Source organism: Nesoenas mayeri (genome assembly GCF_963082525.1).
Source record: "Nesoenas mayeri genome assembly, chromosome: 5".
Lineage (NCBI taxonomy): Eukaryota > Metazoa > Chordata > Aves > Columbiformes > Columbidae > Nesoenas > Nesoenas mayeri.
In genome coordinates, this window is record NC_137548.1 from 51,161,052 (window position 1) to 51,180,093 (window position 19,042).

General features: G+C 37.7%; 1 protein-coding gene across 1 annotated transcript in view; it reads right to left on the reverse strand.

Moving 5' to 3' along the window:
- CHID1 (chitinase domain containing 1) overlaps positions 1-17,093 on the reverse strand; it is a gene marked incomplete at both ends in the record, with an annotated part of 112,775 nt that extends 95,682 nt beyond the window's left edge. The window contains 7 exons of the mRNA XM_080344541.1: positions 394-486; positions 9,572-9,633; positions 11,057-11,163; positions 12,685-12,729; positions 14,409-14,541; positions 15,405-15,554; positions 16,968-17,093. Of these exons, the coding sequence (XP_080200667.1) occupies positions 394-486; positions 9,572-9,633; positions 11,057-11,163; positions 12,685-12,729; positions 14,409-14,541; positions 15,405-15,554; positions 16,968-17,093 (716 nt within the window). The remainder of the gene's footprint in view (positions 1-393; positions 487-9,571; positions 9,634-11,056; positions 11,164-12,684; positions 12,730-14,408; positions 14,542-15,404; positions 15,555-16,967) is intronic.
- Positions 17,094-19,042: the final 1,949 nt, after the last annotated feature.

Sequence of the window (19,042 nt, forward strand, 5' to 3'; positions counted from 1 at the left end):
ACTTAAAGAATAACTTACCTATCATAGCTGAAATTGTGCCCAGAGGCTTAAAATGTTCTTTTATATGCTACCTGTATGAAACCCTTTTCACTCCTTGGCAACAAGTCATTAAGCTCCACAATAGTTTCTGCTCTTGTTCTCCTGGAAGTTCTTACCAGACATTTTGGGTTAACACCACAATAGGAGGTCCCTCTACAAAAAGTTATGAGGTATATACGAATGCACAATTACTAAGATTACGCAGTGCAACATGCGTGAAGATAGGACTACAAAATTAAAATAATTTCTTATTCATTTAAGCTGCATGGCTATAAACAAAGCTTTGAATTGATTGTATATCAGACAAGAAAGTATTTATCATCCTGAACCTGCCTTCAAAATAGGAATACTTACCCTGCTGCAACTGCAGGAGGGATGACCAGTATGAGTTTGAGTTGTGCTTCATGCAGAGCTTCAGAAAGGTGAATGAGCAAGTGAATCAACTCCCTGAAATATAAACATATTGTTAGAGAGAAAGGCAGTAAGACTGGCGCTATATATTGTCAAGAGCGAGTTAACAAGTAGCAGTAGAAATAACTGAAAAGATACAGCTGGCAAGAAAGCCAAACACAGTTTGCAGTGAATGACCATAGCAGAAAAAATTAGGAAGACTGATCAGAGGCTTACCCTCTTTCAAGACTAAGAACACTGAACTGCTGATGATAGTCTTATTGGAAAGGGTCATCACCCTGGGACTAAAATATTTCCTAGTTTAATTCTAATCTAACAATGCATTGTTAGCATGTAAAACCAGCACACCTTATCAGAGTAGGTCACCACTTGAGGTCATATTCAGTAAAAAGAATTAAATCAATAGAAGAACCAAACACTGTTGTGAAACAAGCAGTTGTTAAATGGATTCAAGTTGCCACTGTACTACTACACGTGAGATCTGAGAATTTGTAAAGATGCTTTTACAGCAAGACATGCAATCTTCAAAGGTTATTTCTGAGGCCTGTATTTAGAAACATTTCTGCTGCTGTTCTTTTTCTGTACAAATAATCCTTTCATTTCTCAATACATTACTGTATAGCTACAAAATAAATGTTTGACAATGCCATATCTGTAAGTATAATCTTCCATATGCATCATTTAAAGGCCTTCACAAAAGCTGATATAGATACCCATGTTCTAAACATTTCAATAGAAAAATAAACTCAAAAATTCTCATGTAAGCTGTTTTCAGTCTTCCTGATTTGAAGGGTGATATTAATAGAAAATCCTTCAGAGGCAGATTGCAGAAATATTTTATGGCTATTTTTATCTTAAGAGGACTGATATTACCTTCAATTTGCACTATAAATATGGCCCTTCTGCGTGCCTTCCTTAAGTCATTTGATTTTTCAGAACGAAGCCAACTTGCGTATTTACCCACTGGTAGGGCAGATCCACAAAAGTAGTCAGACAGATGATATTATTTCTGTATCTGTGCAGAACTATGCTTAAACCTGAGCTGAGTAGAAAGCAGCTACACGACCCATTCCAGTAGGCTAAGAGTGCTAAAGCAGGAAAGGCAGGACATACATAAGTGACACCCAAGTTGTTTATTCCACTTAAACTGGACTAGACATGAAGTCTCAGAAACAACTTCTGCTACTGTCAGGCCTTTCAAGGCAGTATCATTCTAGAGATATTCCTCTGAAATCATTGATCTTCCAAAATAATTATCCATCACAGTAAAGGTGCTTGACTTGCACAATGTAGACACTACCCAAAGGTAACAAAGTATTTTAATTTTCCCTGAAATGGTTTGATGCCTGATGAAAACTTCTTAAGGACCCTATAAAAGCCATTACTCTCAAAATCCTGGTAAACAAACAGAGCAAGTTTTATCACTTTCCCAATACCATCAGTATTTTGTGCTTGCAATTTGAGAGCTGGCTGTGCTGAACAGCTCTTGACAATGAACTGTCACACTGACACCCGTATTTCTCTTCCAGGGAGAGACATGAGATTACAGGAATCAGCTTTTGGTCTATTTACAACAGGTACTTCTACCATTCTTGCTCTGGGAAAGTAACAGCTTTCCCTCCCATCTTCTTATAATATGCACTCCACATGAAGTACGTCACTATTCAGACAAATCAACTACAGCAAATAACAATCCTTTTCCATAGGAATTCATTCAAAATTACAACATTAAACTAAACAGACATTTATTGACTCCACCATACACATCACAGCACCCACATGACATAATCTTATCAGAAACTATAATCAATATTAAATCTAGCTAAGCCTTCTTTCCCACTGATTTGTGTCTCACAGTTAAGTGACCTTTTTGACTAATTACGCCCAAACTTCAGTATGAGTGCACCCCTTTATGAGATGTCAGAGATGCTACATACAAGAAAAATTTGACCAAAGAATCAATTCCTCTGGCACTGAGATTATTCTACACTGTTCATCAGCAGGGATCTCTATTCTCTGCTTGGCTGCCTTGGTTAGCTGTAGGAACTTTGAGACCTCTACACCATTCAAAACATTTGCTGACTTTTAAATTTAATTATTTATAAGGTGAATGGATAGAAAGAGGTGCAGAATAGGCCAAAAGAACCCATTATAGGTGCAGAGCTAGACAATATAATCTTCATTTAGAAGCAAGGCTCTAACACCCTCACTCCCACTCTGCATCTTCACAAACCTTTCCCAGTTCCTAAAATGCTGCTATCCAGATAGCAATGCTTTGAAGCATAAGAGGAAAAGCAGTTGGGATTATTTTGAACCAGATGCAGAGAAAAAAAGAAAAATAAAGTGAGTATTAAATTCAAAGTTTCCCCTTTCCTTACAATCTCAGATACTTGTGGTTTGCCAGCATGGGTAAAAATGTTTCCACAAAAGCAGTGACAAAACAAAAGCAGCCATATTTTAAAACTAGAAGGGCATACAGCACAGAACCACAATCTGCATCTGTAAATGAAGGACAGATTCGTGGCCTGATACAGGGGCAGGAATGCAGTTTAGATTATCAGTTTTATTTTGTAGCTAGTAGACCTGACTCTAACTAAAACCAGACCTCATTAAAACAGCGTTTTCCTCTCCTCCTGCCACCAAATCCAAGCAGTATAGCTCTGGCCAAAAAATAATCAACTTCAACTTGGAGGAAGTCAGGAAGAAAAGAGGTAGCTGGACAAATGCAGATTCTTGCTTAAGGAACCCAGGTAAACATCTCCTCACTAACAGGTCAAACCAGGTCTCTGGGCCCTGAAAACCTTCTAGGAAATCAGACAGGACTAATGGTTAAATAATTAATTTAGGCTCACTTCCATTTGTCAGCCAAGACAGATTATGTAAATCAAAGTGTACTCTTCCCCTCTCCCCCAAACAGCAATAGCAGAATGTTCATTTATTGTGTGCCATAAATTAAAACTACTGTGTACCAACAGTGCTTTCTGGTGTTTTAAGCACAATAGTCTCCCATACTACCATAGGTAATTTTGAAATAAAAGCTACTGACATTTAAAACATTTTAATGAGGTACAGAAAAACATGAATAGAATCGGTCTTCCTAAAAAGGTTTCATTAAATATTTACCAGAGACTTCATCACTGTCAAATTTAACTTCCAAGTAGTTACTAAAACATTGGGAGCTTTAAGACTTTATCTTGAGCTAATTAAGGTCTACTTCATTCCTACTATTTCAGGCCTTTTTTTATCACTACCATTTGTTAGGTCAATTTTCCAAGAGTTCATGATTTCAAAGTATCTTGTCCCCTAGAAAGTACGCAGACCTCCAAGTTTTCATCACCCAAAGTTTGAGGGAAAACTGCCTTTTCCTGGCATTGGTCTACTGTGTTTGAGACACCTTGCAGTACAGTTTACTTCAGTGCACAAGAGTGGGCTGTAGGTATATTTGAAAAGCCTTGCAGAAGACACGTAAGGCTGTTACATCCCTCCCTTGAGTTACATGATCCTTTAGAACTCTGCAACTTTCAAACTTCAGCTACTTTTTTGCACAAGTTGGTAGTCAGTACTCCCTAAAATTTATGCCTTGTCAAGAAAATTGGACAGAATAAAGCTGTCTACTTCAAGAAGAAATTGCCCTTTTGTGCCATTTCATTGCCTAGTTAATACTAAGAAACTGGAGTGAATTACGGCAAATCTTTGATTAATAGATTAATTTTTCAGGGACTAACATGAAGGATAGAACTGCCAGAAGAGCTTTTTGCTCCTATACTCCTACCAACATTAATAAGATGTCTGAAGGTCATCTTCTGCATGATACCAAAAGAAAAAAATCTTGTTTTTTAGAATGATTCTGTGTGATGGCAGTGCCATCTATCAGCTAATGCTAGACTAATCAGAATAATGTGTGCACTTTTATATATGCTGTGAGATTCTTATGAGACTCATGCCTTTTTCACATCATTACCCAAGTGCCTGGGGAAAAAAAACCACAACAATAAACCCACAACTGAGATTAGCAAGTGAGGCATCATTCTGTCTAGCAGTTAACTAAATAAGCAGGACAATTTTGCTTGCTCAGTTATCTCAGTATTTCTGCCATGTACACTGCTAAACTTAAATGCCACAGGATTAATAACTTGGAATATTTTATTGCAAAGTCAGTCAAGAAAGTTTTATCTGAAAGACGGTGATTTAATTACAAAGCAAGTTTAAGCTATAAGAAGCAGCGAAACATTACAATTGAGGTATCATCCACATAGGATACCTTGGTTGATTTAGAAAATTAGTCTCCTAACAAAAACCTATGTGTTAGAATAAAAGATGGGAAGCTGAACACTTTTTCACTGTGCAGTGATTGTCAGCATGAGAGGAAGCAGTACCAGTTATAAGCAGCTTTTCATCTCACATTAAATTTGACTTCACTGTGATTTGTATATCTAGAATTCTATTCCCAGAAATCACAGGAAAGAAGTAGGTATCAGTACTATAGAGGGTACTTCAAAGTATCTGCATTAGATGTCTACAAGAGCATGAATTGGTCAATATAAAGCCCCTAAAACTTAGGTACACACACACACATATCAAGACAATTCAGGTTCTTCAGATTGAACAGGTAGTATTTTGACACCTAAATATAGGAACCTAATGTCATTTTATACACCCAAAGGTATACAAAGCATGCATACGGGATTGCTGTATAAGACTTTAGGCATCTAGGACTCTACATTAACAGTCAGGCTATCTAATATGAGACTAGGCAGCTATATTTAGGCACATGATGTCTTGGTAAAATCAACATTTAAATGAATATGCAAAAGAAAACAGCACAAAGGATTGATATAATTTAAGACTAAAGTCTGTTGAGAATTATAAAGCAATTCTAACCCCAAACCAGATCAGAACATTTTTTTTGTTCTTGAAAACAGACAAAACCAGATTAAGTTAGTTCTGCTTAAGAAGATGTAAAATAGAAGACAAATGGTGAGCCTGAAACCACAGAATTTCACATCTTAGTGGATGACAGCAACATAACTTCTGAGCAGCATCTCACCTCATCTGTAATGCCAGCCAGGATAAACAGGAAACCAAAGACTCTTTTTAGATAACTCCACAGGCCTTGCAGGAATAATTTTCATTCATTTATAATGTTGAAGTGAGTACCCCAAAAAATCAAGATTTTCTAGAAACATGCAAAGGATTGACAGAGAAGTGTCTAAATTTGCCTCATTTTAAAAATGCTTAGTGATCACAAGTTCCTAAGGAGGCTGGTCACAGGAATAATGGGTTACAGAAGCTCTGCACAGAGATAACACAGTTATTTGGAGATGATTTACAAAATTTAATTGCCACAAGGTCTCCAGGCAACTCAGTGTTTCAAGCCCCAACATCAAACCAAGGGGGAGAGCATATGTTATGAAGATGTCATCATGCCATTTTAATCCAACAATAATTCATGTTCAGCTATTGAAAAAAGGTATCTCATGGGGACACTTGCTCAGCTGAGGTCCACTAAAAAAGAGACCGTTAGCTGCAATTAATCCCGATTTCTGATTTATGAAGTAGTGCTTAAATCATAATCCAATTTATTAGTGAGTTTAGGACACCAATTTGCAGGTTTTCAGATTCTTTTGCAAACCCACCTGCCTCAAGAAATATTGCTGCACTTCACTAAAAAGTATCACTGCACATTGTCTTTAAGAGGGGATGTTGATTTCATAGCTAAAACACCATATCAAGCACAAATGTTTCATAAGCAAATCCCACTTCCTGGTCATTTTAAGTCTGATAGAGAAACCTGTGCTGTATTAAGTATTCCTGCACCATTAAGGTAGTGCACTGGATAAGATCATGGCTCTTTTCAAAAGCACTGCTAAAAAATGACAGGAATCATTTCCACAGCTTTTCCCTCAACACAGATAAACAAAATGATGCATTAGAATAACTGAGTGCCATTTTATTATTTATTAATTTAATAGCTAGATATCCACTTATGTAGGTTTTGAAAAATGAAAACTAGAAATATTTCTAAGTGAAATATTTTTGCTTAGATCCATACCACTGCTCTGCCATTTCAAAAGTCAAGCTGCAGCATATCCCCAGATATTTTTATGCACCTATATTGAGTCTCAATAACCTGTTGCTAACTGCTTCTGTGAGACTATTCCTTTTATTTCAGAAAAATAAAAGCGTGATACTTAATTTTCTTTTTAAACTAAACCAGGTTCACACTAAATAATAAAATGTATTAGCTAGGCAGGTCTCCTTGTATTGTCAGACAGCTCTGAAAGTAATTTGAAGACAGACTACCTGTTCCTAGGAGTATCATTATGATCTTTTGTTCCTTTACCTAGAAGCCGGTTAAGCTACTTTCATGTGTTTGACCTTGAAGCATCTGAGATAGGAAGCCTACTCTATGTACCCAACAGTTAATCCAGATGCTTTATATGGAGCATACACAATTGCTGTTCTACGAACACTTCACATCTCTGAAGTATTAGGGGTCATCTCTGTTGACACCTGTCAGCTGACCCACAGCCTTTCAAGGTTAAGAACATGCTTTACTACTGGTGTTAGTAATTTTCAAAAAAACCACAATCTGACAGGATCGGTCAGGTATTAATCATGTTACAATGCTGCCACTCTGTGGGCTAAAGAGGTCAGGGGCTGCTCCAGTTCTTTTCTGGCAGGGACAATGAAGCAAAAGACCATCTATGCTTACCCATTTATCAAGAACAAATCTGCTAGTCAAAAGGAAAGTAACAGATCCCAAAGTAAGCACTCAATGTGCAACAAAAAAACAGGCTTGCTAAGGTGCTACGTTCACTTAATTCTGTCTTATGATGTGTCAAAGCAACTGTTCACTGCAAAAAGCATTGATAGGGAAAGCCACATGTGCACTGGATACCCAAGCTATCCAGTTTTAGAGCAAGTGACAGATAAATTGACTTAATCTCAAAATGAAGACACTGGTCCATAACTTACAAGCATCAGGAGAGAAATTTTTACTGTAATTATATGTTTCTACTCTCACAAACCAACTGTTACTCCACACGCAAGTCTAGCTTCAGCTTGCTGCCTACATTAGCCTTATTCAGAATGCTTACCTCTAAGGAGGTAAGCTCAACACAAAGTATTTTGCAACTTAAAACACCCTAACCATTTCTAGGGGAGTGGCAATAAAGAGAGGAAAAAACCCCACAGAACAGTTACAATGAAGCACTTAAAACTAGTCTTGAAGAGGAGGGAAATCTGCAGTTCTTAACTTTTCTTTCCTATTCATGTTTTCCTGCCAAACATCATTTTCGGTTAGGATAATCCTTAAATCTTGTTCATAGGTAGCCACATATGATCAAATATTACTGGTTCAGAGCAAAGGAGGCAGTTACCATTCTGCTCTATGAGAATAACACTTTCCTTCTCTGAAGTTATGGAAAACACTTCCCACTCATGTCTATCAATAACAGACAGTGAATATGTAAGTGGTGCTTCTATACTTCACCTAAATAACACACTGTACTGAAGGCTAGAACAACTACACAGCAGTACCTCCTATAGTATAAAGTTTGTAACTACACAAGATGGGTCAAGCAATGCTGTTCTGAACCAGCATTATGCCTGGCAAAGCGTAACATTTTTACCATGTCAAAAGTAAACTCACCCTGGAGCTAATGAAAAAATCCCATGTTTTTTCATGTGTGTCATTTGCACTACAGCACTTTGATGCTAGTGTGCTTAAACTGGTCTTCAGTGAGTCTTAAAATTACAGTAATACAGTCTGTCTTGCATGAATGTAAGTTAACTAATAGGAAAAACATCAATTTTACTAAAATATAGTAAACACAGTACATAAACTGACCACTACATCCAGCTTCCAGCTGGCAGTTACTAAATGCTTAGATCACCTTGTTGGCTGTCTTATTACGACATTACAACAGATTCAGAACTCAGTATGGATTCTTAGGAACAACCTCACAAATTACTTAATTATGAGCAAGAACATCTATTTTAAGGATTATTCGTTCCAGTGCAAATGGTGGAGCCGCTGACAAAGCTCTGCAGTTTCGATTCTTTGCTCCCAAGTGTTGATTTTATAGGGAAAAGGTACAACTCCACTAATAGCACACTCAGTTCCAGAAATAACTATTATATGCCACCGGTCAATAACATTTGCCCTAAACGGAATAATCTGTAACCACTTCTAAAAGGTGAAAGACTTCCATAATGAAGTCTACCTTCTGTGGAGCTTTCTTTCAAGCTATCAACATTTTCCCCCAGACATTTTAGGCAATAGACAGCTGGTAGGAATGCTGTGCTTTAGGGAATGGATGCCTGAATTTCCTGAGGCAGCTAAGACAAAATCCTCAGAGTGCTGCAGTGCCTCATTCATTTCACCACACATTCTACCGTTTCTTCCCAAAGCAGCAGTTTTGAGTTTGCCTTGTCTTGACTCTGTCAAAGGTTTTAAGACATCCAAGGGGCTTTTGTTCAAGGAAAACAGATTAGAATATGACAGGAAACAGCCCTTTACTTTTCGCAGCTACAATAAATTCAGACTCGCTGAAACTTCATAGCAGAGCTACCAAAAGGTGGAATCAACTATTCCAAAGTTGTGCTTGCAAGAACTGGAAGCCAATTTCTCCCTAGATTTGCTTCAGGTTGGAGATTTTGGTTTTAGTTTCAGTATGCCTAAAAGATCTCTAAATAGAGGTTTGAAAGGTTTCCTAATCAACTCAAATTTGGTGGTTCTGAAAGCATACCACAATTTCAAGCTTCACCCAGTAATCCAAACCAATCAATGTTGTAATAAAGGCCAGGGTCAACATCTGAGTAAGCAACACAATTGCGGTGCCCTCCGCACCCTTGTAGAACGGTAACATCTTGCAGAATGGTAGTATGAAAGGCTAATGTGTTCTGCTAGGTCTAATACGAAGATTATTCTGTAATCTTTGAGTTTATGTAGAGTGGAGTACATTATCCTACTTCATTCAAAGCAGAACAATCTTCAGTTGTCGCAGAATGAAGTGCATTTATTCATAATGACAAATTTGAATCAACATGGACAAATTAAAAAGATGCTTTAAAAGAGTTGATTTTTAGGACTTGCATCCTGAGGACTTATACTCACGTTTGCTTCTGATTTCCCATCTGACTCCAAACTTCGACTACAAAACCATCAAAATTTTCATTCTAAATAAAGGCAATTAATAACAATATACAGTTAATCATCATGCTTGTTCATTAGGCTTGTATCAGAGATGATACAAAGCACACAATCACTGTAGTTTTTCTTGTACTATTACAGATGGAACATACTTTGTATTCATTTACCAGCTTTGTCTTCAGTGCAGCTTTTCATGAAAAAGTGTAAGAGAAGTACAAATTAACCAACAAGCAAAAGCTGAAAATCTCTATTAGTTATCCATTACTTTTACTCTTACAGGATAAACCAATATTGGATGGGAAAATTCAGCCATTAATGAAAGATGGTTGTTAAACAAATCATTTGATACACATTCACAGGTATCTTGGCAAAAAACTCATGAGCTCTTATGTCTAAAGATGTAAATGCTAACTTGGCATAGGCATGATTCCAAACATCTTCCACAATTAACCTCACTTGTGATAATTTATGTTTAGCATCACGAAGCATACTGTTGCACTTGAGCACCGTTTCCTTAACAGGTCAACTGTTACCAAGGGCCTAAAATTGATCTATATTAGTTATAAATTTTAAGAAACTATGCAGTTTATATCCATATTCCTCTAGAGTACACTAAAATTTCTTTACATCATGTAGCAAGTGAGAAAACTTATTCTGACAGTCTTTAAGCTGGCTGTCATGAATCAACCCCTAAAGTTCAATGTCTTTTGGGTGCAACTTGTCTGTCCCTACACATACATAGCTCTAAAGCCACTAGCTAAGAGGCTGCCCAGAAAACCTTAGCAAAAAGCAACCATTCCTTAAAAGCAAATCCTCTTATCCTCTCCCCAGTCTCTTAACATTTGAAAAGAAATGGTTTATGAGACCTGAGCAGAACTCTACAGTAATAGATATCCAGAGTTATTCTTGATATTTAAAGTGGCTCACTAACTAGCACACTGAGCCTGAATGTACTCCTGTAACACAGAAAACAGCACTCCTTGCATGCCTGACCCTTTTTCTGCCTATCAATCACACCACTAACCAGTTTAGCCCTTGCTTAATAGATTTATATAAAATAGATTTATATAAAAGAAAGCAGTCTGCTCACTAGGCAACCTCTATGAGAAGTTTATAAAGTATCCACTACTGCCTCAGTAACATTCAGCCTGTCAGCTATTTGGAACAGATTTTATCAATCACAATTTATAGCACACAAGGTTATGTTGATCAGACTTACACAGCTTCACTTTAGACTTGTAGTTAACTACACTTAACTGTTGCTATACTTCATATTTATAGGAATTGGACACATACTATGACACACTCTTAAGAATCCCACTTCATTATTGTTTTCAGCAGATTTTTATTTTGTAGAATATACACCTACTGGAAATGGGAAAATACGCATTACAAAAGGAATCAAATATCATCTCACACTATTTTACAAGCATTAGCAAAAACTTTTACCTTGGCTAGCAGAACCATGTTCTTGGAAAGCTCTTCTATCTCATCTTCACTGCCAAAAAAACTCTCAAAGTCCTGGTAAGTCCATCCATCAAACAAAACTCGAGGCACTATCAATCAAAGTCATCAGTCAGTAGTGAAAACTAAGAATTTATTATTGACACTGGAGTATTTCTGCAGAAAAAGAATACAGCAGGTACAAGCAGCAATGCCACTAAACAACATATCCCATGACTGAGATAAGTGCTTTTTCACTCTGTCCAACTTCAGCAGCACAGATAAATTGACACTGTAGAACATTCTTCATTTTATGTTTAATCAACGATCAGGAAGTTTTAAAAAGACACCTTCACTTGATTGAACTATCTTAATTGAACTATCACTTAAGGCCCCAAGTAAAGTCTTAAAAGGACACCAACATGATACAGCAATCTTTCTGGAAGTTGTGCATCTCTTCTACCACAAGATAGAAAAGTTCACGTCAGACTGTAATTTACTCGTTTGTACACAGCCTTATATCACTTCAGTCTTCTACTCATCTCAAGACCTTATGACAAATTTTTATTTTGGAAAACATGGGCACTCGAGCTCACATCATTTATTTTTCTAATGACACACTGAAAACATTAAAAACATTGTTTTTAGTCAGCAAAACTGCTGTTGGAACAGTTGATGACCATGCACACTGGAAAAGCCAACAACTTATACAGAGCTATGTCTAAGACATTTCTAACTACCAAGGATGTAAAAGAGTATTTTAGAAGAGTCTAGAGAGATTTCAAAGGCTTTATCATCTGGCAGCTGAAGTAATTTAAAATATCTGAGTACTCTACTTTTTAAATGCATTTCAAATTTCATACTTCCTTCTGAATCAAAAAAAGGTTTCACAGTTCCATAGGAAACTTCTTCTCAGTGAAGGTGACAGAACACTGGAACAGGCTGCCCAGGGAGGTAGTGGAGTCTCCTACTCTGGAGGCATTCAAGACCTGCCTGGACACTTTCCTGTGTAATCTCATCTAGGTGTTCCTGCTCTGGCAGGGAGATTGGACTAGATGATCTTTCAAGGTCCCTTCCAATCCCTAACATTCTGTGATTCTTGCTATAGACAAATGTGAGAAGTGTAGCACAGTATGACCTCTATAGCAATGTTTGCCATTTTCACTAAGGAGACACACTGTAGCACACCCCTTGAGTTCCCAGCTTCAAGGGGAGAAAAGTCCAAGGAGGACCTTTCTTACAATCATACAAGAAAATCTGACTGACTCACATTTGGATTTTTTTTTTTCTTTTTAACTAAGCAGAACCCCTGAACAACAAGTCTGACGACTGCTCTCCCAGGTAAGCATGTAGTGCTATATGCAAAGTACTCCTCGGAGAGGGCCCTCTGACACAGTGTTTATCCAGAGATAAGAACTAAAGACAAAACATTAGGGCACCAACATGATCAACACTTCAGTTACTTAACTATCTGCAGTTAACTGCTGTTATTTTTCTTCTCAGACTTCTGTCTTCAGACAACTATGCTACAGTAACCTCCCTTTCTCCCATATACACCAGGAACAAAGCCTTCTTTTGTTCTGCTACCGGTTAAAAATGATAAAAAAGCAAACAAACATAAAACAGAGGCTCACCTATTCTTATGGTTTTGGAGTTCTTTCTGACATCTTTTATCCAGTCTGTCAAACAGTATCAAGTAAGAGAACAACTGTTAACACATAAATGATGTTGACAATAACATGTTTTCAAGCATTCCTCAAAATAATGTAGCATAGTTCCATCATACCTGTCTTCCTGCCACAGGCTGCTAGCTCATAACCACCACAGATGGAACACCTTTTGACGCACAGGATTTGAAGCTATTCACCTCCACCACAGCATAACTAGCATTTACTACAATCTTACCGTAGTCCCTACCCAATGCCTTTCTGCTTGTAACAGTTCTGTCTCATCATGGAAACTATCTTACTGCCTGCTCAGAACAACACTTTTGTAGTCACTTTTTCTTTTTTTTTTTTTTTCCTAAGATGGTATTTTCAAGTGTACCATCCCCTCCTCTTGGCAGTCATTGCTCTAGAATGAATTTGTTAGTACACAGCAACATGGTAAGAATTATAGCTGTTTCAAATGAGATTCCACAGACAAATTTTTCAATCAAGTTCAAAACCATAAATTATTTAGTTATTATTTAAAAACATACTAGCAAAATATGAACTTGCTGCCAGTTTCTTTGCAGTGAAGGAAAAAATTCTCTTCAGATTAAACGTATCTTCCATTCCCAAAACAAATTTACAAAAAGGTTTTTGCAGACAGGGGAAAAAAAATATAACAGGTAAACAACTACACAGTACAAACACTAATGGCTATGTCTGCCTGCACAGATTCTTTGTCCCGTTGTTGTTTTAAGAGAGGTTTTGTAGACTGTGTGGCAGATGCACACGCCCCCTCTCCACCCCCGCTCCCCCTAATTTTCCCTTCGATATGGAAGGTGCAGACACATCCCCACCCTTTCCTACAATGGGGGTAACAACTTCTTTTGTTTGACCCCAGAACCCATTGATGCCAAGGAGCATCAGGGCACAGAGAAGCTTCTGGAATGCCCACAGTCAGATCTGACAAGGCTTTAAAAACAGGACCTCTCCCACTAAGGTTTTGCCGCCCATTGTGTGGACCTCTCAGAGCACGGGTCAAATGCTGCTGTCAAGAGCCCTTCCAGGGCAGGGACGCTGTTTGCCTCATCTCCACGTCTAGGTGAGTGAAATAATTCCTTGCCACTTGGGCAGTTGCTTATTCCATGCTTAAATACAAGCACGTGTATTTTCTTTAATAATTCCTTGCCAGATCCAGCCAAATGTATACTTTTCCTAGAGTCAGGGATGGCTCTGGCATTGTTTTTGGTGAGCCACGTGTATGCACACTGTGGATTCCCATTGTTATTATTTGTTCCACCTCAATAATTACCTCGACTGATACTCGAACCTGTATTTATGTCACTATTGGAGAGCTAAAACCCCATTTTCTACCAGTTAATCTGCTGCATCTTCTTTATCGAATAAAAGTTTGTTTTGGACCCTGTTGTCCACCTAAGCTAACTTCGGGGTGCCTCCGTGACAGACAGCCTAGTGGAAGAGCCAATCTTTCTTTAAACAGATAAGCTATGCACACATGTGGAAGCAGGTAGGGACAGAAAAAAGTTCACTCTGAAGAAAACTCCCCCAAAAATGTAACAGAAGCAAGTACTTCACAATGAGGCAGGGCCAGAAAAACCCATATGCATTTATTGCCAAAGCTACCCAGTCTGCAACAAGACCAGTAATCCTACTTGCAATGCATATGCAAAAAAAATTAAAATAACAACCTTTATCAGCATCGTGGAGCCCAGTGAACTGGAACCTTTCCTTTCCTCTTCTTTTCACTTGTAACCACACTGGTGAGATTAGTGTAAATTTGTTTCCAAATATTTTAGCAATGTCATAGCCATGGCTGTTCCACTTGCAAAACAAAGAAGAAAAAAAAACCAAAAAGTGAGAGCCTCAAAAGCAAGATATACAATTCACTTTACTTTTGACTCATACAAATTCTTTTACACAAACGTAATCATTTGCTAGACTCCCATTTATCAGTTTGAGGAAACCTTCTGGGACATTACTTTTATTTAAGTAAGAAAGTGCTCATGAAACTCTGATAGCTACATGAAAAGCAGTCTTCAAATTGTGCAAATTCACCTAAACCACAGGAATTGGCATGCAGATTCCATCACAGTTTTGCATTTATAGACTTGGGATTTATGTTCAAGAGAACCTGAGAAAGGTGAAAACTTACTGGGCACCTGTTTCTCTTTTTTTCACCAGTATAAGACTGAAAGAAGTGAAAAGCATTCTCTAAACAAAAGGAAGAAACATTTATTATTCAAGAAAGGGTGCTCTGAATAATAGTAAGACTGGATAGCAAAAGAGATCAGTTTGACAGCAGCATAAAAATGTTACTGCTTATTTAAAAGGTTCAAGTTGGTAGCTGCATAGTATGAGAACACTTAGCAGCCCTCCTGTTCTGACTTTACTGCAACTTCTCCTGGCTCATCAAGGACAAGAGAATACTACCATCTCTGTTTCAGCAGTGAGAACACAAACAGTATGACCTAGACATCCTCGAGGAGATGGATGAGAGAACAAAGGTTTGAGACCACCTGAATCCCAAGCCTGCTCTCTAATAATCCTCTGGCTATTTGACTGTATTTGACCAGGAGGTCCATCATTATAAAAATTATTTTAAAGCAAGGATGCAAGATTGTAGATTAGCAGAGTCTGCTGCATGTTTATTCAGAGCACCAATTTTATTCATTGTATTAACTTACAGGAGTAACATATCCCAAAACATCTCCTGAGAAATGTCTTTCCTTCATCTTCTTGGAGCAGTAACTTCTGTGTTCCACTATAATATCCTTTGCCTTTGGATTCACAACTACCAGTCCTCGGTCCTGCACATTTTTATCAGAATGCAGCATCTGGGGGGAGAAAACAATTTTTACAACCAGCTGTATGAAGTAACCGTTTTCAATAGCAACAGACTTCAAAAAGAGAGGGGGGGAAAAAAATAAATCACATAATTAAACTCTGAGCACTCCTTTTAAAGGATGCAGAGCAGTTTGATTAAAAACTGAAACAGGAAAGTGCTCAGAAATTGTCATCATCAGTAAACTTTGTTTTCAAGACAAAAAGCATATAAACAACAACAACAACAACAAAATCAAGAAGCAGTAAGATTAAAGAACGTCATTCACCATAGCTGATGGTGCTTTGCTCTGCTCTCTAGTCAGTGCTTTCTGGCATGTTAACCCTAAAATGATAAAAAGGGGTCAGGAGTTCTTAACCAAGAATTTGAAGATAAGTTTTAAACTGGATATATTTTTAACTGAGTGTGCCGCATTGTGGTTATTCAAGGCCAAGATTCTGAACATCTTTCTTTAAGGAGGATCTGCTTCAACTAAAACAGCACAAATAGTTTTAGCAGACAGAAAAAGAGTGAGAAGACCTAATAAAGCATGCATGGTGAGTACGCAGAAATCGTCTATTGATTCAGTGTAAGGACTTCAGGGATAAGCCTTGTCTTAACACTTTGTATTATCCTCACTACCTGCAGAGTAGATTTTCTTCCTGTAGACATTGAGCAAGCAAGCAATAAGAACAATGAGAGATGTATCTGGATGAGGAAGGATTAACTATACTTAAAATTTAAGGGGAGGATTTTGAACATGTCTACTTTTTTACTTAATGTGCTTTAGCAGCATTAAGTACATATACTTGGTATATGCATTGGTAAATATACTCGCTCTCCATACACACCCTTTCTATTGCACTGCTGTGCCTTCTTGCAGTTTTGAACTAAAACAGGCAGGAAACAAGAACATGCTCAGCAAATTAACAGAGAATTCAGCATGTTGGCTCTGCTTGCTCAGATTGCACAGGACTCTGAGCCATTTCTGCCTAAAAAGAAATTGCTGGTTAGAAGGCTCTTCAGATCTTATCAGGGTACAGATTTCCCACTGGCAAGGCTGAGAACACCCTCCCTTCCACCAGGAAACGATCTAGCACTCTTGACCCAAACTACTGCTCCTTGCCCCCTCTTTCCAAAGGGATGGAAATATGTCTCCTCTAGGTATTGGAGAGGAGAAAAAAGCTTCCTCTTTCTGCAGGCCTGCACAGTGGATAAAGTTCCAGAAGTCTACATCATATTTGTCACAGAGTGAACCATTTGTGACATTCATAAAAGCTGAAGGAAAGGACAGTTTCAAGTGCCTTATTTATGAGCATAAGCTTCAATAGAAATGCACGGTTGCTTTTAACATTTAACTTCACCAAAGTTCAATTAGCTCATCGCACATGTTAGATAAGATGAGCATTTCAGTTATTTCTCTTACCTTTTCTTCCATTTTTTTTGTAGCACCTTTCTTTGCATCTGTTTTTGACAAGGTACCTTCAGCTAGCCAGCAAACCATGGTAAGAGAAAGTGAAGTACAGAGAAGCCTCATGGTAGATTTCCCCATGTCAAATTCTCCTGCCCTGAAAACATACAGGTTCAAATCTCTGTGAACAGAAGAACAGAAGTTTAATTCAGTTCTCTTGTCTAAGAAAAGTCAAGCAATTGTCTTATGTTCTGCCCTCTAAAATCAGACTTATTAAGGCAATACTGTATTCATAGCGGTTTTGCTCTGGCAGCAAAATAGCAGAGTATTTTAAGAGATTCCTAGGCTCAAACATGGTTTTTTGTCCCTTGTTTTAGTAGGTGTATCACAGAGAATGTGGGTTGGACACTTTCTAAAGTGTCCTAAAGAAGTAAAACAGTTTACAGCTGAAGTGCCCAGAACAATTATAGTACCACCTTATCTTTCCTATAGCAAATAAGAGACACCATTTGCTTCTGCTCCTGCCTAACCCATTCAGCAAGGCACAAATTAATTAAGAGACAGAAAGAATTAGAGCTATATGCTTTCAGCTATGTGTCTTTAACAGGCACAGAGCTTTGCTTTCAATTCCTTGCCAAGTTACTGATAAACACAGAGTTAAGAAAAACATAGGAGTCCTTTTGGTCTAGAAGAATTATTTTGACAGTTTGTCCTCACTGCAGATAAAAGAATAGAGAATTAACAGAGAACAGTACTGTTCAGCGCTACTTATCTATCACACCTTAGTTCTGTCAGAGGAAAGCTTTCCCAAAAAAAATTCAAATACAGCCAGAGCTTGTTTTTCAACCTCTACCCATTCATGAGTTGCACTGGTTTTCCAGCCTAATTCCCAGAAGTGGATAAGAAGAAAACAGTGAAAAAATACTTAGCATTAGGGGAACCATGGTTAAAGGAGATAAAAACCAGAATGAAGAAAAACAACCTGTTACTAATTCTGGAACTCCTAATTATCAAACTGGGACTAGCTTTAATCTATAATAAACTAGTGGCTCTAGATCTGTATTCAGGCTTATTCAGGCTGCTTCCCATAATTACGAGATCCTAATGAAAAAGAAAAAAAAAAAAAAGGTCACCTTTCCCAGAGTTTTCTGAAGTTTTATCAAATTTAAAAAATATTCATGCTTCCTGTATTACTCTGAAGAATTAACATTTCTATCACCGGCTTTAAAGACTTAAGAGTTCATTTCCTCAAGTCATATTTACAAGGCTTCTTGTTCACCTGGCACTGGTAACAAGTGCTGCTCAAAGTTTTAGTGTTTTGCTTCTGTACAAAACATCAGGCCAAGGATGCCACAAAAGCAGACTGAGAACTCTAAAGTACTGTGGCAGTAATACGGTGGCAGAAAGACTGTGAAATGTTAAATGGAAGTTTACTCAATGAAACAGCAGTTACTTGATGCCATCAGTGGTAATGCAGAGACTAGGTCAACAACCTAATCAACTTAAGCATATTTGGATGTGGCTGGCTGTGAGGTTTGAAATAGCAGATATTTACTGCAGGAAAGCAGAGAGAAGTATGTGATTAGGGAACAAAGCAGAAAGATGATGGTAGCAGAAGTGCTTGGAAAAAACAATGCCACTAGCACCAAATAACAAAAAGCATAAAAAAATTCATGAACAAAATTATTTGAAGGCTTTAGTCAGTTCTTACAAAGACTGCAAAATAAAAGCAGAAAGCCTTGTAATACTTCTTGGATCTAGAGGGATACAAGCTAAATTGCTCCAACATTTGAAATTCACTATTATTGTGTTAGGTTTCTACTTTGACTTCAAGGTTACTGGTAATCCCCTTGTTCTCCACATCCTAAAAAATTAGACAAAGCAGGTTGCTCTTGATAGCATCTATACTGTTCCATCTAGCTTGGCAGGATCTATAAACTCTTGCAAAGAGGAACAATTGAGAGTCCAAACAGTCAATATAAATCTTAACTATTTTGACAGGATATCAATTCTTCCAGAAGCTGGTATGTATTGATTTGGAGGTGTTTGATTTCACTTTCAGAAACAATTAGCAACAGCATCCATTTCCC